The sequence below is a fragment of the Channa argus genome, chromosome 22, assembly GCF_033026475.1.
Source record: "Channa argus isolate prfri chromosome 22, Channa argus male v1.0, whole genome shotgun sequence".
Lineage (NCBI taxonomy): Eukaryota > Metazoa > Chordata > Actinopteri > Anabantiformes > Channidae > Channa > Channa argus.
In genome coordinates, this window is record NC_090218.1 from 1329505 (window position 1) to 1348358 (window position 18854).

Here is an 18854-nt window from a genome sequence, read left to right on the forward strand (position 1 = left end):
GAAACTCTGCAGAAATTCATTCAATGTTTTATTCAATAGGGGCAGTACATATTAGTACATTGGTGGGAATCCACTGGAGTGTCACCATCCAAAGGAATTAAGGATTAAAACTGAATATAAGCATGCAAAGCAACAGTAAAAGAAGTGAGGCATCTTGAATACACATCTATGGTTTGTATTTCACTTAAAAGGGGAGGATAAATGAGTTTCAATTGAATTAGGGTCTGCTAAAGAGAGCAATTCATAATTCTATTTAAGGTAGTGTAACTTCCTCACTTGCCATAGTGAAAATGGTTAGCCGCAAGATGCTGAAACAATGACTAAGAAAGAAAGGGCGAGAGGAAAAAGAAAAAAACTCCAGTCAAAAACCGAAAGCATAACACAATATATAAGTCCATGAGTGTCAACAGAGCATGAAGGTATCTTGCGCAGACTGACATTAACTGCTCCTCCAAGGTAAGCCTACCTTAAAAACAGTTAATTTAATGACTTATCACATTATGTTAACTATTCATAATTGACTGTACTATTATGTGAACATGTATAAAATGAGACAGACATGCTATTAATGGCATAAATAGGACACACTTACAGCTGCTTGTATGCTTGATGAGGTCAAGTTATTTAATAATCATTTTAGTTCCAGTCATGTTTGTGTACCTACTTATTTAGAAATGAGTGCACTTTTGTTATCAATCACTGGGGGAGAACTTTTAAGCTTTCATGCAATCAATGCCCATGAAGAATAAATGACGCATGGGAATAAAGTGACCAAATGAAGAGGATTTGCTATTTGTTCTACAGACCAATTGTGACAGAAGCAGTAGGCAACCTACAGTAAACTGTAGTGCCTCAGGAGTTTGCAAATACATTTAAGGGTGAAACAGTGAAATAATGTTTCTATCCAAACTGAAATCATTTAAAGTAATCAAGATAAACCTGACCAAATGTACTGTTATTAAATTACTTAAGAATGCTGTGGTGGCTGGTTGAAGGTTGTGGCATAAACATTAGTGGACTTTTTGTCAGATTCTTTGTATTGGAGTACTCCCCATAAATAGAAAGAGTATTTCTATGTAAAAATAACACTAGTGTATGTTGCAAGTGATCATGTAAGCAATATTTTTCCTTCTGTAACCCCTTCCTGTTGTGTAATCTTAGCCAGAAACAGCTGATCAAAGCAGCATTTAATTGTAAGTGTCTATGTGTGTGTTTCAGATGACTGTTTGGTGGCAAACTATCATCCTGCTTTGCTTTTTGCTGAACTATGTGGAGTCTCTTGCACCAGTCCTTCAGAGGAAGGAATATAACAACTCATTTCTTTTGACACGATTCACCCGAACCCGCGTCCAGCTGCTGCTGAAGAAATATGTGAGTGCACAAAAAAGCTCCGTTTTCCTATTTTGCCGTGAAATTCCTATCTAGCTTTTTACACGTCCACCTCTACCCTTCCCTAATTCTACCTTTTTCATCATTGTTTTGTTAATAGAAGGAGCAGTATTTGGAAAATAAGCATTTTGAGGACAGAGGCCGACAGCTAAAGGGCCTGCCATTACTTTCTACAGATTTCTACAGCTGGCTAAACCTGACGGTTAGTATCTGCCTGTATGTTTTACAAATGTGTCAATTCATTTTCTGGATATTATTATACCAAACACACAGACTCAAAGTATTGTGAAATTTTCTTCCAATGTTTTGACAACTTTTTTCCAATTAGGGGGGAGAACAAAACGAAACTTGATGACATAAGACAGAAAGTCTACTTTTGCAGAATGAAAAACTTGTAAACTTTACAGTGGAGTTCCCCTTTTAAAATATCACAGTTGGAAAAAGGGGTTGGTGCAACATTTGATTATTCAATTATGTGGTTGTCATTTGCCGTATGTTTAGGACTGGGAGCGCCTACATACTGCTTTTCGGGACATGCAGGTCTACTGGAATAAGCTGGAGTGGCAGAGGAAACAAATGGAGAAAGAGGAGAGAAGGAGGCCAGCAGTCCAATCTACTTTACTTAAGAGCTTTAAGCATATTCAGCACGACCTGAGGGACCTGATAAACCAAGTCAGCAGTCAGGTATCCACAGTCTCCACCTACTTTGTCCCCTTATTAGCCCACAAAAAGATTTTGAAGAAAATCATGCCAAGGCTGATAAAGTTTGTTTTTCTTTGATCCCCAGATGAGTAACATCAACAGCTCTTGGGTTAAGCCCACATTGCCTACAATACAGTCCTTCAACCTGGATGCCAGCTCCAAAATAGTTTGGGACAGACGTGTTGAGTGCTATGTCATTCTGAGGGACCTAGACCTTTACCTAACCAAGCTGGCAAGAGACTTCCTCCTGCTTGCTTCAAAAACACACTTATGACTCAGAATTTAATAACAATGTTGTAACCCCAACCACCCACATGCACGCAAAGACAAAAGTCGTAGTAGGAAGTAAAAGCTTCATTGACAACTAGCACATACCGTGAAATTTGAATAACAGTAATTATAAGTGATATGATGGTATTGTGAACAATTTTACATGGAGTTAATTTAAGTATTTCCTGTTCTTTTTTTACATGTATTACTGTATATTTAAGGGTTTTCTTGGGTATTTCCCACAGTTTCTGTCTTAGCTTTAACTGTAACTTGCAGCAGCTACAAGCTCACAGGGCAGACAGAGCACTTCCCTACATCCTGTTTTTCACTGTAACCCTTGATCTACTGGACTTTCCAAAGATTTATTTACTATTTATTGACATATTTATTAACACGCTATTTATTTAAAGCAGATTGTTTTATTTTTCTTATAATGTAGAGATACATAGTTTACACAAGTCATTTTACTTTATATTTGATAGATAAATATATTTGTGTATGTGTGACAATAAAGAAACAAAGCATTTGAAACTATGACAACTTTTTGATTTTCTTTTTTTTTTAAATGCAATATTGAAAACATTCTTGTAATAACATGAATCAATACGGGATCTTCCTTCTGTTGAGTATTTTGTCTATGCTTGTGCTATGATTCTGTTTACAGCAAACCAACAATAATAGGTGGGAATCCAATCCTCCAGTTTGATAAAAGGATTACCGTTAGCATGGTTGGTGTTAGCTGTTTCTTCATGTGATGTTGATCCGTGGGGCAGTCTGCAGAGTGAAATTAGATTGAACACAGTCAGCTAGCTGAAATGTTTTTCAGAAAAAAAAAATCTCCCTGCAGGCTCTCCACATGACATCTGACCAGCTGCTGACTCACCACTAGCAGATGTCCTCGTTTGCCCTTGGCTATCTTCAGCTCTAAGCCCCTGACAAAATCAATGATTCCTTCCTTGTCTCGTGCCACGGCAAACTTAATGCTGCATGTCACACAGGAAGTAACAAATAAAAGGTAGGAATACATGAGAATCATTGGACTGGTTACAACTGGACTTGTGCTGGCATAGGACTCACCTGCCCGGGCTGATGTTGACGTAGTTGGTCTTGTTGGCCATCATAGCTAGTTTTGTCACCAGCTCAATCACATGATTGCAGTGCAGGACAACATCACCCTGAGGGAGACACAGCTGGATTTAGAGCGGCTTCCTGGTTTTATATTCAACAGTTGTGACTTCTGTGTCCTGCTGTACCTTCTGTTTATTGTCCTCACTGGGCATGTGGACAACAAACATCCCATCGCTGAGAGAGCTCACAGAGATAGCTGTTTAAGGAGAAAACAGGCTTGCACACAATGAACTGAGGAGCACAATCTCAATAAATTCAGCAGTAAAATTTTAGACGGTAACGAGTACTAATTCCTGGTTCAATATTTGTAACACCAATTTAAAAAAAATAGAGAAATCAATATCGAAAAGATATGTGCCTATATATAGATTTGGATTAATTACAAATGATATTTGGCAGCTTTGTACACAATCACCACTTTGTGACCACAGAAATTGAGATATTATGACTCTTGAAAGTCACTGAAAATAAAATAAAATTCTAAAGACTGTAAAACAGCAAATTCTCAAGAAAAGAAATATGAATGTGACAAATGGATTTATAGACACTACCAAATATTTTAACATAAGCCACAGGGCTTGTTTTCACCTCTCAGAGCTGTATAGTCAATCCTCTGCTTGATCTTGGTCCTGTCCACCAACACAGCAAAGGTGTTAGTGAGGAGAAACTGGCGAGGACGAGGCTTGTAACCCCTCCTGTCATACTTTATGACTGAAACACCATACTGAGAAGGACAAGGAGGCACATCACTAAGAGGCAGCACTCAACATCAACATCATCATCTTCCTCATTATATATATATATATATATATATATATATATATAAATAAAAGTTTAGTCCCACCTGCACTTTGTCGTTGCCAAGGATCTGGGTGACTTTAAGATTGATTTGCTCACATTCTATGCAAAGGAGTGGAGAAAACCTTGGTTAATGTTGTACATTATTTTGTAATCTAAACTATAAGTTGTTGAGCATGTATAAATGTAGTAAATGCATGTATGAACATGTACCAAGTCTTGAGTCTAAAAACAGTGTGCCAACACTCTGAGGGTAGCTGTCTTTCTGATCCTTAAAGATCTCACTGGCTACAACCTTCTGCATCATCTAGTTATAAAAAAACATTAAGCAAGTTTACAAATGTGGAGAATTTGCAGATTTTTAAATTTTAAAATAAGAGGTAAGGCCATGTCTTCCGTAGGCAGTGTACCTGCTTCTTCCATTCAGGCTGGACCCTCTTGCAGTACTTCATGACCATGTTTCTCATGTGCAGCCTCCGCAGGTGCTCTGAGGCCTGTAGGACACAATGTAGAAATTAAATTAATAACTACAGGGTATTACTCAAATATTTGTGTTTTTTCAAATGCGTGTAATGAGGTCTGTCAGAAGACTGAGCCTCTGTGCGTACTTCAACAAGGGAGGGAGGAGGTGTTGGCCAGTTTTTGTCCAAAACATTCTTGGGCAGGTTTTTACGTAGATTCTTGAGGAAGGAGTAGCGTACATGATCAAGGAAATACTCATTTTCAGGGCAGTATTCCTCATGACGGTAGATGAAGCCTTTTATGAATCTGAAAGTAGCAAATTTACTAGACATGCAAACGTCTGTCTTAAAAATACAGTCAGAAATAAACAGAAACAAAGTATCATTCAAGCACCTGCGTATTAACTCGGCAGCCTGTCGACGTCTCCTAGCCCTCCTGCGTGCTTTCATCCCTCGCCAACCAGATTGGATCACTATCACTATACATAAACATATTAACATCAGAAACATAAAACATACAAAAGTGAGCCTGAGTAGTTCTATGTTAGTGGTAGCTAACCAGTGGGACATGCTCTGACCTGCATGTCTGATACGTTGGTACTTGGATCTCTCCCTGTAGCCTCTCCATGATGTCTGCAGGGCCAAAGCTGGAACACAAGAGATTAAATGCTGATTTACACGTAGGTTTTGCTGTGGAACTCATTCGTAGTTAAATGTAGAATATAATCCACTGGTTAAATGTATTGTGTGTTAAAAGACCTTGTTGAAAGGGTTTCTTTGAAACCAGTTTATTGTGTGAGGACATTATTTGGCACAATAATATGAACATGTCACAATATTCACACTTTATTTTTGTACTTTGTAAAGGTAATAGTTGATCGTCATGTATTCATCTATTGTGTCACCACAGTGTTTATATTTCTAACCACTCTTCCTCACCTATCTCTGGCTTTTTTGCTTCAAGTGCATCTTCAGTGTTGAAGAGGGTTTTTGGGAAACGAATGAAGATTTTTGATCTGCAGAAAGTAGACAACACAGTGTAATCACCACAAAGATGATACTGAATTTGATGAGAACTAATAGCTTGGATATATGCAATGCTTCAATTAGCACGTGGAGTCATGATCAAATTGTAACAGTGTTGGCGAAATGTTGTTACTTGGTCCTTTCTTTTCAACAAGGCATTACCTGCCCAGTTTGTACTCTTCTGGCTTGTAGCCCAGGTGGTTGACCAGCGTGGACACACCATCTACAAGTCTACCATGCCAGTTAGGCCACGTGTCAGGGCACAGGGGTTTATACCTAGGGGTTTTTAAAATGATTATAACAGACAGCTGAACACAAATTATACACAATTAACAGTCCCACGGGTTGTAAGTCATTCAAAGAGGTCAGTCACCTTTGGAGAAAGGCTTCAAAGCAACGTCGATAGGCAAAGCCAGCTCTCCTGACCCTCAGGCTTTCCATCAGACCCAAGTACTTCACCTGGTGTCTGACCAGAACTTCATCAAACTTTCCTGCAGGGAGAGATGATGGCTCTATAAAATATATAATAATATAATACACTCACTGGCACTTTATTAGGTACACCTGTACAATCTAATGCAATCCATCACAGCACCTCTGCCATGAATTTTACTTTTATAATGTTATAATTTCTCAGTTTTTAATTTGGACTGTGATAATTCTACTCTCTGTTTAATAAATAGTGTGCCAAACTCTGCCCAAGTATGCCAAACTTTAATATGCATATTAGCTACGTGAAAGTTTACCTGGCTGCTTGGCATCATTAGGTTTGATACAACGCACATAAGATGGCTCTTTAGACATGAGGATCTCCATTAGTTTCATCAGGCTGTTTTTAAACTGAGTAGCAGCCTAAAAGAGAAATTAGAAACCATGAAACTAAGGAAAAATCAGAAATGTTGTGCTTATGTGTCAGTCTTTGAAAAATAGAGTGATACAGAGACATAGAGAGATAGAGAAAGTGAGATAATTCTTACCATCTCAGAGCGTCTCTGGTCTATCACTTCCTCTCTGCGGAAGCACTGATTTAGGATCTGGTTCTCTGACTGGCACATGACCTGAACGTAGAACAAACCACATAACCACATCAAAACCTAGCATGCTCTCCTCTTCACTACTCCCATTGGCAATATTAAGGGGGACAGGGGTTTCTGAAAGTTTTGGTGAGGATCTACCTTATTGATTTTTATTTTTCTCACCTCTTTCAGGTTCCTGTTCAGTGAGTCATTGTTTTTGTCGAGGAAACCTGAATGAGAAAAACAAAACTCTGCAGTTTGTCATTATGGAATGGTTTGTTGTGGGGCAATGCTCTGTAATATGTGTTGCTCATTACAAGAGTAATCTGTAAAAAAAATATAATAAAAAATTTGCCTACTGGTTGATCTAGCAATGAATTACAGCTAAGTGTACCATTGACATTGTAGTTGACCTCTCCAGCATAATGCACCAGCCTGAACTCCTCCCTACTCATTACCCTGCGAGTTTTTCCATTTGCCAGCTTGTGGCTGAAAGACATGCACACACATGGAGATTTAGAAACATACATTGGTCTGCAGATATAAAGGAGCTGTAGTCAGAAGAGTTTTTGCACTGTATCTCAACATTTAATGAAGGATGATACTTACGTAACAAAATGGGGATGACTACCCAGTGTGTCCTCCAACTTTTCTAAAAAGGACACATCGCAAGTCTCTCCTGGTCTCAGACACTCTTCATCCTGAAAGAGAGTCACAATCATTTACCTACCATGATAGAGAGATAGACAGGATCAAATGCAAAAGACAAGCATACAGTAAGAGTTGTTTTGCACACCAGAATGGAGATGATGCCTTTGTGCTTCTCCTCTATCAGGTCGCAAATGATCTTATTGTCAAAGTACTGCACTGTCTCCCACTAAAATCAGACAGAAACATTTGAAGGAAAACAGTCTTGTATCAGCAGAGAAATATAAATATCAATAAATACATCAAGCATCTTTGTTTTTACTACCAACCAACTAATGAACTCACAGCAATTCCCTCTGTCTCATACTCTTCCTGCTCAGATCTGAGGGTGAGCTCGATGAAAAGCTGCTGGAGCTTCTCATTGCAGTAGTTGATGCAGAACTGCTCAAAACTGTAGACAGAATTATCAGGTAAATGAGGACAAATCCATTCAAAGGCTATGCACATTAGAGTAAAACTAATGACAAACAATTTGACACTAGGAGCCAGATGAATACTGATTAATTCATACCTATTGTGCTGTAGAACCTCAAAGCCATAGATATCTAGAAGCCCTATAACTGAGGAGTCCTTACTATTGTGGTAGATTTCATCCTGCATAACAAATCAAGTCATGTCATGGAGTTAAAGAGTAAAACACAGCAACAGCCACACAATATTAATTTCCACCCCTGTCTTGAGCGGTTATCAGAGCTATTACTTCACCTTCAGAACCAGGGACTTGTTGATCTTCTCCACCAAGAAAGTGAAGGTCCGACTATACACAGCTTTGGCTAAGGCATCACGGGCAGACATTGCCTGCTCGAAATTTAGTGGGCTGATCATCTGCAATGACAAATAAAAATACAGAATTAAAAAAAAATAAAAAATCACAATCACAAATACCGGCAAACATTTAAAAAAGAACAAAAAGGCTCTCACCTCCTCTCCTTTGGCAGTGAGTTTCTTATGAGTGAGCGCCTCTCTAAGGGCTGAGCCATCAACACCCAGCAGCTGCAAAACAACAACACATCTTTTCTTAGCAATGCCTTTTTGTAGCTGTTTGTGCATATTTGAACATTCAGTAAAACTATTGGGTTTGTTCTGACCTTTGCGAGATTTGCTATCGGGGTCTCAGTGGTGATATAAGTTTCTCCTTCTTCCCCTTCCCCAAACTGAATGTTTCCCAGATGGAGAACACTAGCAATGATCTTCAGCAGTTTCTGAGGTCAGACACAGGAAAAACTTTTTTAAACCAAATAGATATATGAGCAGTTAATGTAAGACACACTTGACAATATTATCATTAATATACATTCAGAAATACAAGCGAAAATACAAATTTTTAAACAGTTCATATTTAAAAGGTTATCACAAAATGCTTGAGGCAGCAAGTTGATGTAAGCAAAGAAGACTTTGCAATTGTTTCTATCCATCCATCCATTATTTGTCGCTGTTTATCCTATTTGGATTGTTGGGGTGGGGGTGGGGGTGGGGGTGGGGGGCTGGAGCCTATCCCAGCTGTCATCGGGTGAGAGGCGGGGTACACCCTGGACAGGTCACCAGTCTATCACAGGGCCACAGAGAGACATACACAGACAGACAACAATTCGCACTCACATTCACACCTACGGGAAATTTTAGATTCACCAATTACCTTACATGCATGTTTTTGGTCTGTAGGAGGAAACCAAAGTACCTGAAGGAAACCCAGGCAAGCACAGGGAGAACATGCAAACTCCACAAAGAAAACCCGGGGGCTGGGGCACAAAACCTTCTTGCAAATGTTTGAGAAAGTAGAAACCACTTTAAAAAGTGGGCAACATTCATCCAAAACTCACCTGCACTTCGTCCTCATTGAAGCCAATAACCAGCAGGGCCTTCATTACAACTTTCCAATTATTCTTGTCACTAATGGAGCTGACTCTGGGAGAATTACCCTAAAAGGAACATTTACAATTAGTACACAACTGTAATAAAATTGCATAGACATCAGTTTGAAATTAAAATTAAAAGATCAGACTTCTGTACCACACGCACCTTGACCAGATAATGATAGTAATGGGCATTTCTTTCCAGGTCCAGATTGCTGAGCAAGTCATCATCACCCCCATCCAGAAGCTGATAGAAGATGTGGAAGTTCCTCTCACCATGATTCTGGTGTACCACACGCGATTTCTCCAGGAGATAGTTCAGGATGTGTCCGCCCACTGGTGTCCCCTGGGTGCAGGTGACAAAGATGGAAGCAGATCACAATGGTGCAGAGTAGGTTTGGCATTTTTTAAAGTAAGCGCATGAGAAGGAGAAAGCAAAAAACGAAGAGTTTACCCTAAAATCAAACTGGATATCCATGTACTTCCCAAAGCGGCTGGAGTTATCATTTCTCAGTGTTTTAGCATTGCCAAATGCCTGCACAAAGCAAGAAAGGAAGGACTTTAGAGGGACAAAGTGATAGAAGTGTGACGACACATTAACAAAATCAAAGTATAAAGAGAAAGCTGAGGGGTGCATCAGATTATAGCAAACTTCACTGTGAAAGGACAAAGAGAAAAGTCTGAATTTACAGTGCTTTTAATTTCGATACTGGCTTTTCGGATTGAAATATCAAATACCTCCAGAACGGGGTTAGACTGCAGTAGGCGGTCACCAAGGGCAGCCATGTGCTCATTAGTGGGGCAGGTGACAGCGTAGTAAAGGAGGATCTTCTTGGAGGCCTCTGTTTTACCTGTTCCACTCTCACCTGATATGAGAATACATTGATCCTTCCTCGCAGTTCGCATGGCCCTGTAAGTGTTGTCTGACAATGCGTAGCTAAGGGAAACGGCATCATCAAAGCATCATCAGCTACAGACCAACACAGTTAAACTTTTGCAATGGAATACAGTTGTGCACACAATACAATACACTTGTGGGACTCACATGTGAGGCGATATTTCATAGAAGCTGACCCCTCTGTAACGTTCCATTTGTTGCTTTGAGTAAATCTCTAGCTCTTTGTAAGGGTTTACTGACACCAACACTGAGCCAATATAGGTCTGGTCCAAAAGTCAAGAAGAATAGAGAGCACATTCAAGTATGTAACACCACAATGACTGAAATGCTTCGGAACATATGAGGAAATTTAGCTTCATTACATAGATTAGATTTTCTTTAAAGCGTCTCCGTAGATTCTCTATGAAGGCCGCCTCACTGTTGTAATTTTCCAGCAAGACAAAGTCCTGCACCCCAACCCTGTCTCGGGCAGTCAGGGCACTCTCCATCACTAGACGCACTCTCCCTTCCACATCCACCTCCTACAAAAAGAGGGAGACAGAGAGGGAGGTAGGTCTCATCAAAGTTCACCAGAGATGAACAGCAGTTCTGCACAGAGGCTTTTAAATGTATATATCCTGATCTTTAACAGTCTGTATGGGATAAAGTGGAAAATTATTAGAGTGAATGAATGAATTTCAGTTATTCCCCGGGTCCCTTCGAATCACTTCCCATTTTAAAAATGAAGAGGACGTTTACACTGATCAGGCATAACATTATGACTAACTGTGCAATTTATTGCAATCCAATACAGTGGCTCTGATATGAATTCTACTTTTACAAGGTTATAATTTCTAATTTTTTTGGTTGAAACAGTCAGAAAAAAAAATCAGAATAATAATTCTACCATGTGCGTACTGGAATGCATTATAAGAATAGGTAGTTGTAAAGGTGTAAGAGCAGTTGTCCATCAATTCCCCAGTCGCCGGTTTGATCCCCAGCTCCTCCCGGCACACGTTGAAGTGTCCTTGAGCAAGACAATGAACCTTAACATTGTAAACTTAATTGCTCACGGTGAGCGTGAGCCCAACGGTGTGTGACTGTGTGTGTGTGATTCTGAGTGCAAATGGGTGAATGAGAAGCACTAAAAAAAGCGCTTTGAGTGGAAAAGCACTATATAAGTGCTGGCAATTTACCATTTATCACTTAATATAATGTTCTCCAGTATAACTCATCTATCCACTATGATCTCAATAATTAAAGGTGAGTACAATTTTCACCTTTATAACAGTTTCAACTTAAAAACTGAGAAATTATAACATTGTAAAAGTAGAATTCATGGCAAAGCTGCTGTTTTGGATTGGATCAGATTATACAGTACCTAATAAAGTGGCCAGGGAGTATATGTTCTTATCGATAACCTTCCAACTGATGTAGTTACGCACTGATGACAAGCAGGGGGCGCACACGGTCTATTCCTAACTCTTCTGATGCACTTTATATACACTTAGTTACGGGAAAAAACATCTGGTGCTCAATATTGCAAATATTGCCACATAACATATTACCAGACCAAATCTATTTATGAAAACAGACTGTTGATTTCAAAAATATCTTCAAATTGTTAGAGTGAATGTCTCAAGACTTGCTCCGCACATCACCAAAACAACACTCTGTAAACACAGAAAGTAAGAACAGTTCCACTAAGCTTTGCCAAGATTAAACAACGAAGACATTTAAAGAATCCCAATGACAAACAGTCAGGATAGATTCCTCTGTTGTATGCGAGGGAGATAGTGTATTATGATGTATGTACACTACACACAATTCAATATCACTAGATGGGTTTTGACCAATGTGACTAGGAAGATGTGTGTACATATCAACTCCGGTGCAGTAGATAAGCCCTAAAGTTTGATCTTACGTACACAATGCACATACACAAAAGACAAAGAGATAAAAAAGCGAATTCTCAATAGTTACAAATATCCAGACAGACTTGATAGGATGGTGTGTAATTAATAAACTACACGCCAGCTCAATCAGCGGCACTGGACCTTTAGTAACAACAATACGTTTATGAGAGAAGCCTGCTGTTTTTCTTTAAATATTTATAAAAGAAAAAAAAAGTGGAACAAAGGGAGTAGACTTCCACAGGACGTCTGCTTTTCTTGCATGCCAAATGGGTCTCAAGGGTCTCATTTGGCTGGTTAAAGCCTGTAGAAGGTCACTAAATCCGAACATTAGATGCAGGAAAATCCTTAAAAAAAAAAACAAGAGGACAAGAGTGGAAGATAGCCAAGAATCAAGAGCAAAGGAGCAAAGTCTCTGTGCACGTCCTCTGCAGCACCTCCTTTCTGCTTCACCTTAGAGTATTGTTCCTTCAACTCCTGCAGGTGGGTTTCCTAAAGATTTCAGGTCAGAGTCACACATTCTTAAGGAATAAATATTAGGGTCATACATGTGGCAGGTGTTCAGTGGATGTCACTAAATGTTTCTGTCCTCTTTTTCAGCAATGTTTCATGCTCCAAACATGGTAAGAATGATGAATTTGGCATGCCTGGGTTACAAAAGAACTGGACTTCCATTCGTGATACCCACAAGGCAAAAATGCAATTTATAGTCCAACTAATTCTTGTTTTCAGAGATGTCTCAATAGTGTTTAACTTTTGTCTTGGGATTATTACTGCCATAATACGGAAAGGAGGAAATCTTACAGGGTACAAAAATGCTTTTTTGAAGATGGGAGGGCGTTGGCCACAATATAGTATAATCATTGCAGCTTTGTTTGAACTGACCTGCAGCTAGCTTGTTTTAACAATGAGAGTCTGGTTTAACACCTGTCAGCAGGGGTTGAGTGCTTATTGTAGGATTTAACTCAGTGAACCTCAGTAAAATCTACAGGTTTGAATGTGCAGCTGCAGTGACAACAAGAGAGGACACTACCCTAACAGTGGGACTTGGCTTTAGGCCTCATGACTAAGCTCTACTGGGCCGACCCCATTTGGATTGTCTTCCTTATAAGGCATATCCCACCACCCTGTCCCAGGCTGAGCTGCTGTGGTACCACAGCAGGCGCCCCACCATTGCACCACTGGCGTGCAAGTAATGGACATGGTGGAAAAATACCAAGTTTACCCTCTTTGGCTGCTTGGGTTAAAGCTTATACAAAAACCAAAACACACACTGACTCATGCGCATTTAAGTGAGTCATTGTTCTGTTTTGCTTCTCCCTCCATTAGTGAGGCAGTAACCTAGTGGATCAGATAATGCACAGACATACACTCACACACACACATATTTAATCCAATCAGCATGCAGCACTAAACATTAAAACACAACAAACAGCATCATGGCAGTCATGATCTTACCCTGCCTTGGTACCTCATCCTGTACTTTTTTATCTGGAAGAAAGCTGAATTGGCAGTTCCCCACCGAGGCTAGTGCTCCTCCTCCTCTGTCGGAGTGCTTATCTCATCCACCTTTGCCCACAAGCACCAGAATTAGGTATCTCCTTCTTTCTCCTCCACCTCGGTCACTTTCTCACTTTCTCTTGGCCTTGTTGTCTTTCCCGTCTCTTCTCCACTTCATCTGGCTCCCCTGTGAGGACGAAGTACATGTACTCAGGCCAAAACGCCAACAGCTTCTCTTGTTTATACCTTCAATTCATCCTCCTTTTGATAGGTCAGAGTTAATGTCTGCCTCTCTATGAGCCCTTCTCCTTCCCTCTAAACTATACTGCATGAAACAAGGGCAGGAACTCCACTCACACGTCACAACTGGACAGAAAAAAAGTTAAGGGAAAGTATGCTGTTGAATAATACAGAAAGCAGCCAGAGAAACAGAGAGCTTTGAGTGTTTGGAAAATTTTGCTAAGAGCCCCGATCTGCAAACATGCAATAACTGTGCAGCTATAAAAAGGGAAAAAACAGACACATGATGAGATCTCAGTACATTCTTTCTTTCCTTCCCTCCCTGTTTAGTTTGTTCCCTCCCTTTTCTCCCACAAGCTGAGACAGATTCACATGGGATGTGAGTTATGGAAGTGTTTAACCAGCAAGGAAGCCTGTCTCTTTATGGCTGTGTTCCACTGTTGATAAAATGACTTGCACCACCACGTAAATACCATTGTGCATATATCTGGGAGCATGTTATTAATCTTCTAGATTACATTAATTTGTGATATTCCACCAACAGGTTTTCTTGGCCATATTCAGAACACAGCAAATATTTTCATTTTTACCGTTAGATAAATATTGCATTGTCTATGTGGATAATTATATTTCTCTCCTTAAATTTTTTTACCATTTTAGGCATTTTTGGACAGTGCAGTAAAGGCCACCCTATCTCTATCAAAGAACAGCACGCTCACTTTGGATTACCTCCCTTTATCTTTCCTTTCACTCTATTTTCTTCCACTTTGTCTCCATACCTCACTCTCCTTCCTTTGCCAGCATAATCAAATATTTAACACTGAGGAATCTGAAGACTTCTTTTTCCTCAATTCAGCTTCTGCTCCCTGACAACTTTTCTTTCTAAAACTTGTGATGTCACTGCTTTTCCTCTTAAACAATCACTCACTGTAGGATAAATTTTGTAGAGGATGCAAAAAAAAAAAAATCAAAAGAAACTCATAATGAGATGATATTTGATCATTGTGTTGGCACCTACGGATTGACTATAGATGAATGGTAGGTATTGTTGTGTTCACCTAACAGGACCAAACAGTGCAGTGAGGAAATACTCTAGATATGAGGTTAACTGACCTTGTGTCCATGTTTTACAATCAGTTGCTCAATTGTGAGCAACTGCAAAAAAAAATTGGCAAGGACCTTGGTTTCAGAAATTAACAGTAGATTATCTCTGGCTAGTTTAAAAGACTTTCTTACTCTTTTCGAGCCATCAAAAGTCAGGCAGACAGAATAAAAAGCAGATAAACTACTGGCAGAATTTCTGACTCATCCACTCGATGTCATATGCAACCACACACATATGTAAGACATGAGCGTACTCTTCTAACACATCTGGCTTGGCACACATTACACATCCCAGAATATAGTACAAAGCTTACTGCCACTAAAACTAAAAGGACACTAAAGTGAATCAAAATCTGTTTTACTGTAAAGTCCAACTGCACCACCTAAGCTGCATGATATGTCAGCTGAGTTTTTTTTCAATCAGTGTTCCTATGTTTGTTTTGCGGTTCCTGTAAGAAGGACTTCCTTCCTAGCAGCTTCCCGATCTTCAGGATCTTCCGCCATAAGCATTTGTTTACAACAGATTCTAATTTAAATTATATCTGTCTACATTTTCTTAATCTCCTATATTTATCTACTGTTCTTTTAAAAACCAAGTGTGTTGTGCTAAGATTGAAACGATTGATTTAAAATAATGTCCTCTAAAGCGTATGCCCATTTACTCACCATGACAAATGGAGTGGTGTATCATCAGGAAATCAAGCATAGCTCTCCCGTTTATTAAAGACTTCTGTTTTTGCACACAATACTCTGCCTGACTTCAATTTCAGATAATTACATGAAAACCTCGACAACTAATTCTTAACATCTGACATATGGAAGAAATCCAAAACCTTCCACTCTGACAATGACTGTACAGCATTTGAGACTAAGATATATTAATGGCTTTCCTGTATTTTGTATTTAAATTGCTAATATTTTGTAATGTAATGTAATAATGAATCACAGATGAGTAATGACTTCTTTGGGTGGGGCAACACATACACACACAGCAACAGGTAATTTTTATAACCTTTTGTAAAAATTATTTACATGACATATTAAATATCTTTTATGATGAAAGAAGCTTTGTACAAGCTGAATGTGAATTAAATGCTTTGTTAATAAAAAGAAATCTGTCAAAAATAAAAGGGTGTGGAAATTTCTACACCCACTTGTGTATATACACCGATCCGGCATAGCATTATGACCACCTGTGCAATTCAATGTAGTGGCTCTGCCATGAATTCTACTTTTACAAGTTTAAAAGAGGTCGTTTGAATGTTTTGGTCACCCTATTTAAAATGAACGAGGGGGCCAAGACAACCTCTTCTGGAGCAACACACTCCAGTACAACTCTTCTACCCACTTTGACCTCAATAATAGGAACATAGTAGAATTATCACCTTTCTGACAGTTTCAACCTAAAAACTGAGAAATTCTAACCTTGTAAAAGTAGAATTCATTGCAGAGCCACTGTATTGGATTGCATTAAATTGCACAGGTGGTCAAAATGTTATGCCTGATCAGTGTATATTTGAACTGTGTGCTACCTTAGTTTCCCTATTGTCTATCTGTGTTGACCTCCCTCAGCTTCCATCTGCTGTCCCCTTCGCGCCATTCTCAGCTCTTCTGCATCTATTCCCCCAGATCCCCGTTACACCACACTGCCCTTTAATGATGGAGGTGAGTCAACAAGCAGTGGGAACACGTTTTTAGCACTGTATTGGCATATGATTTAAAACAAAAGGATGAAATATTTATATTATATTTATAATATAATATTTATAATATTAGGAACATAGAGTTAAACTTAAATCCGTTTTCAGCCAACACCGAGATGAAGAAAAGGGCAATAAAAATTCCCCTGCATGAATAGGCCAACAGTCATGAGCTTGAAACTAAATCAACTCATGTTGATATTTTGATAGAAAGAGTGAGGGCTCCGCCTAGTGGTAACAATACCAATTGCACCAAAATGGCTCCTACAGCAGCCTCTATTTTTGTGAAAAGTAAGGATAAACATTAGCTTTAGGTTCTTAAACTATGAATCATAATAAATTATATGACTGCTTTACTTGCTCCAAAAGGTGAACATATCCAGTCTTTAAGTTTATGACAAGATAATAAAAAACATCAAAACTAAAATGCCTGCATGCGGGATTTTCCTCATAAGTTTTACAGTTTACCGAAAGGATACTAATTTCACTACTGTAGAACAAAACTGATTCATTTAACTGTAAAACAACTCAATCATGTAAAGAACATGCATTCCTCTCTTATATAAAAATGAAATACATGCATACTGTGCAGTACATAAAAATAAACAAACTACCATCTCTTAATCAAATATCATGAACAGCCTCACTCAAGTTGTGTTCCAGTTGAAGATCCAGGTATAGTAGGTCTACTATCCACGTTCAGGCTCTTTTTCTATCAGCCTAGACTAAAATTAGTCTTAGTTGGAAGCCGTAAACCCAGACAGCGGAGAAACGACAAGAAAAAAATGAGTGCAAAGACAAGAACCTCATTAAGCCTCAAACGCAAATATGATACATTTTTAGGGAGATTTTTAGTCTCGAATTCCACTAGGAGGCAGCAACGCTAAAGTTAACTGTCTGCCAAAAGTAATCAGATATGATGCTGATGACTGATGCCAGCATCTGTTAAGGTAGATTAGGTGAATGGTAGAGCACCGTATTGTGAACACACTGGACGGGTCATAAGTAGTCTTAAAACGCTGTCCAGCTGCTTTTGGAAACATATTTTGTTTCCATTTTCTCAATGTTCTGGTATATACTGCAGTCCCATTTCCCTCTAGCTGTTATCGGTTTACTTTATATTAATTTACGTGTGGCCTACGCCGATTATGCTCGTCATGTACCATATAATTACTCAGGACTATCACACTTAAAGTAAATATAGTGTTGGGGTCTTAAACTAACAGCTAACGTTGTCTACTAAAGTTGATGCTTAGTAACTTAGAAGTAAGGCTAAAGTACGGCGCGTTAATAGTTACTGCGTTCAGGTATTGTCATTTAAAATAAATAAATAAATAAAACCAAAAACATGCATTTGTCCCGTGAACGTACCTGTAGTCACTGCCTTAGCAACCATTAGCGTGAGTTAATCAAGAAGCCAGCTAGAATTAAAATAAAATAAATTCTAGAGTATCACTTTTTGCTAACCCCAGCTTGTATGTAAGTGTCATCCTTATACCTCCAACAGAAACTTAAGTCAGTTTATTGTGTTTTACGGTGCAGTGATCACATAAAACAACACTAATGTTTACTTAGTTTTTTAGTTAACGTAACTTAGCTTACAAGTTGGTTAGCTAAACCGGATTTAAACCGTGGGCCTTCGTGCAGCTAGTCCTTCTCGGCGAACATTTAAAATCTAGTGAACATGAGCTAACAATGAGTTTTCTGCATAACTGGACCAAAAAGGTCACAGGAATCGATTGATGTAACGCTGTTGATTCCATTTGCAAAAACACACAGAGACATAAAAGGCCCCAGGAGAAGATACAGCCACATGTATCCAGTGTAGTGGAACAGATACTAACTTATTTCAGGCGAATGTGGACCAATAACTTCGCCAGCGTTAATACTTTTGACAAACGTGCCGAAAGCAGACAAAACGGCGTTACTTCAGTAGTAACGAGCGCTACACATGCAGCAGCAGTAATGTTAACACTGGCGAGTTAGGGAACCGACCTGCTGCAGTTGTGTGAGGGCGCCGCTGGGTGAGTCCCTCTCTCCGCTTCTTCTGTCTCCACAGCTCCCTTTTCCCAAAGAAAAGAAGAGAGGGACTAGGTTCGGGGAGGAGAGCCGCCGCCATTATCGGAAAGCAGACAGAACACCACTTTCACACACGCAGTCTGCTCATAA

General features: G+C 39.2%; 2 protein-coding genes across 3 annotated transcripts; one reads left to right on the forward strand and one right to left on the reverse strand.

Annotated features, from left to right (window-relative positions):
* Positions 1-401: 401 nt before the first annotated feature.
* LOC137107610 (uncharacterized) lies at positions 402-2750 on the forward strand. The gene is made up of 5 exons (XM_067491339.1): positions 402-456; positions 1219-1371; positions 1490-1591; positions 1891-2073; positions 2177-2750. The coding sequence occupies exons 2-5, from the start codon at positions 1219-1221 to the stop codon at positions 2363-2365; spliced, it is 627 nt and encodes a 208-aa protein (XP_067347440.1). The 5' UTR covers positions 402-456; the 3' UTR covers positions 2366-2750.
* A 10-nt stretch (positions 2751-2760) lies between these two features.
* myo1ca (myosin Ic, paralog a) lies at positions 2761-18814 on the reverse strand. Of its 2 annotated transcripts, none has more exons than XM_067491337.1 (33): positions 18681-18814; positions 13600-13828; positions 10612-10770; positions 10397-10512; positions 10090-10288; positions 9806-9886; positions 9518-9697; positions 9319-9417; positions 8587-8700; positions 8420-8491; positions 8204-8323; positions 8010-8092; positions 7784-7889; positions 7587-7667; positions 7400-7491; positions 7185-7279; positions 6974-7020; positions 6752-6832; positions 6521-6626; positions 6148-6265; positions 5937-6050; positions 5688-5764; positions 5327-5395; positions 5143-5227; positions 4896-5055; positions 4698-4781; positions 4501-4594; positions 4334-4389; positions 4078-4213; positions 3615-3685; positions 3439-3536; positions 3245-3344; positions 2761-3135 (listed from the first exon to the last, which is right to left on the reverse strand). In XM_067491337.1, exons 2-33 carry the CDS (start codon positions 13615-13617, stop codon positions 3109-3111), a joined length of 3138 nt encoding a protein of 1045 aa, XP_067347438.1. In that variant the 5' UTR covers positions 13618-13828; positions 18681-18814; the 3' UTR covers positions 2761-3108. The 2 variants fall into 2 exon arrangements, with proteins under 2 accessions (XP_067347438.1, XP_067347437.1); XM_067491336.1 differs by lacking the exon at positions 18681-18814 and adding an exon at positions 17333-17483.
* Positions 18815-18854: the final 40 nt, after the last annotated feature.

What these genes read in the sequence shown, in the direction of transcription:
- LOC137107610 (XM_067491339.1), top strand. Translation starts at nt 1,219, where the DNA reads ATGACTGTTTGGTGGCAAACTATCATCCTGCTTTGCTTTTTGCTGAAC. An exon ending in AGCTGCTGCTGAAGAAATAT is followed by an intron (nt 1,372 to 1,489) that starts GTGAGTGCACAA and finishes TTTTGTTAATAG; the next exon opens with AAGGAGCAGTATTTGGAAAA. An exon ending in TAAACCAAGTCAGCAGTCAG is followed by an intron (nt 2,074 to 2,176) that starts GTATCCACAGTC and finishes TTTGATCCCCAG; the next exon opens with ATGAGTAACATCAACAGCTC.
- myo1ca (XM_067491337.1), bottom strand. An exon ending in CGATAGCAAATCTCGCAAAG is followed by an intron (nt 8,492 to 8,586) that starts GTCAGAACAAAC and finishes GTTGTTTTGCAG; the next exon opens with CTGCTGGGTGTTGATGGCTC. An exon ending in ATGAGACAGAGGGAATTGCT is followed by an intron (nt 7,668 to 7,783) that starts GTGAGTTCATTA and finishes GTCTGATTTTAG; the next exon opens with TGGGAGACAGTGCAGTACTT.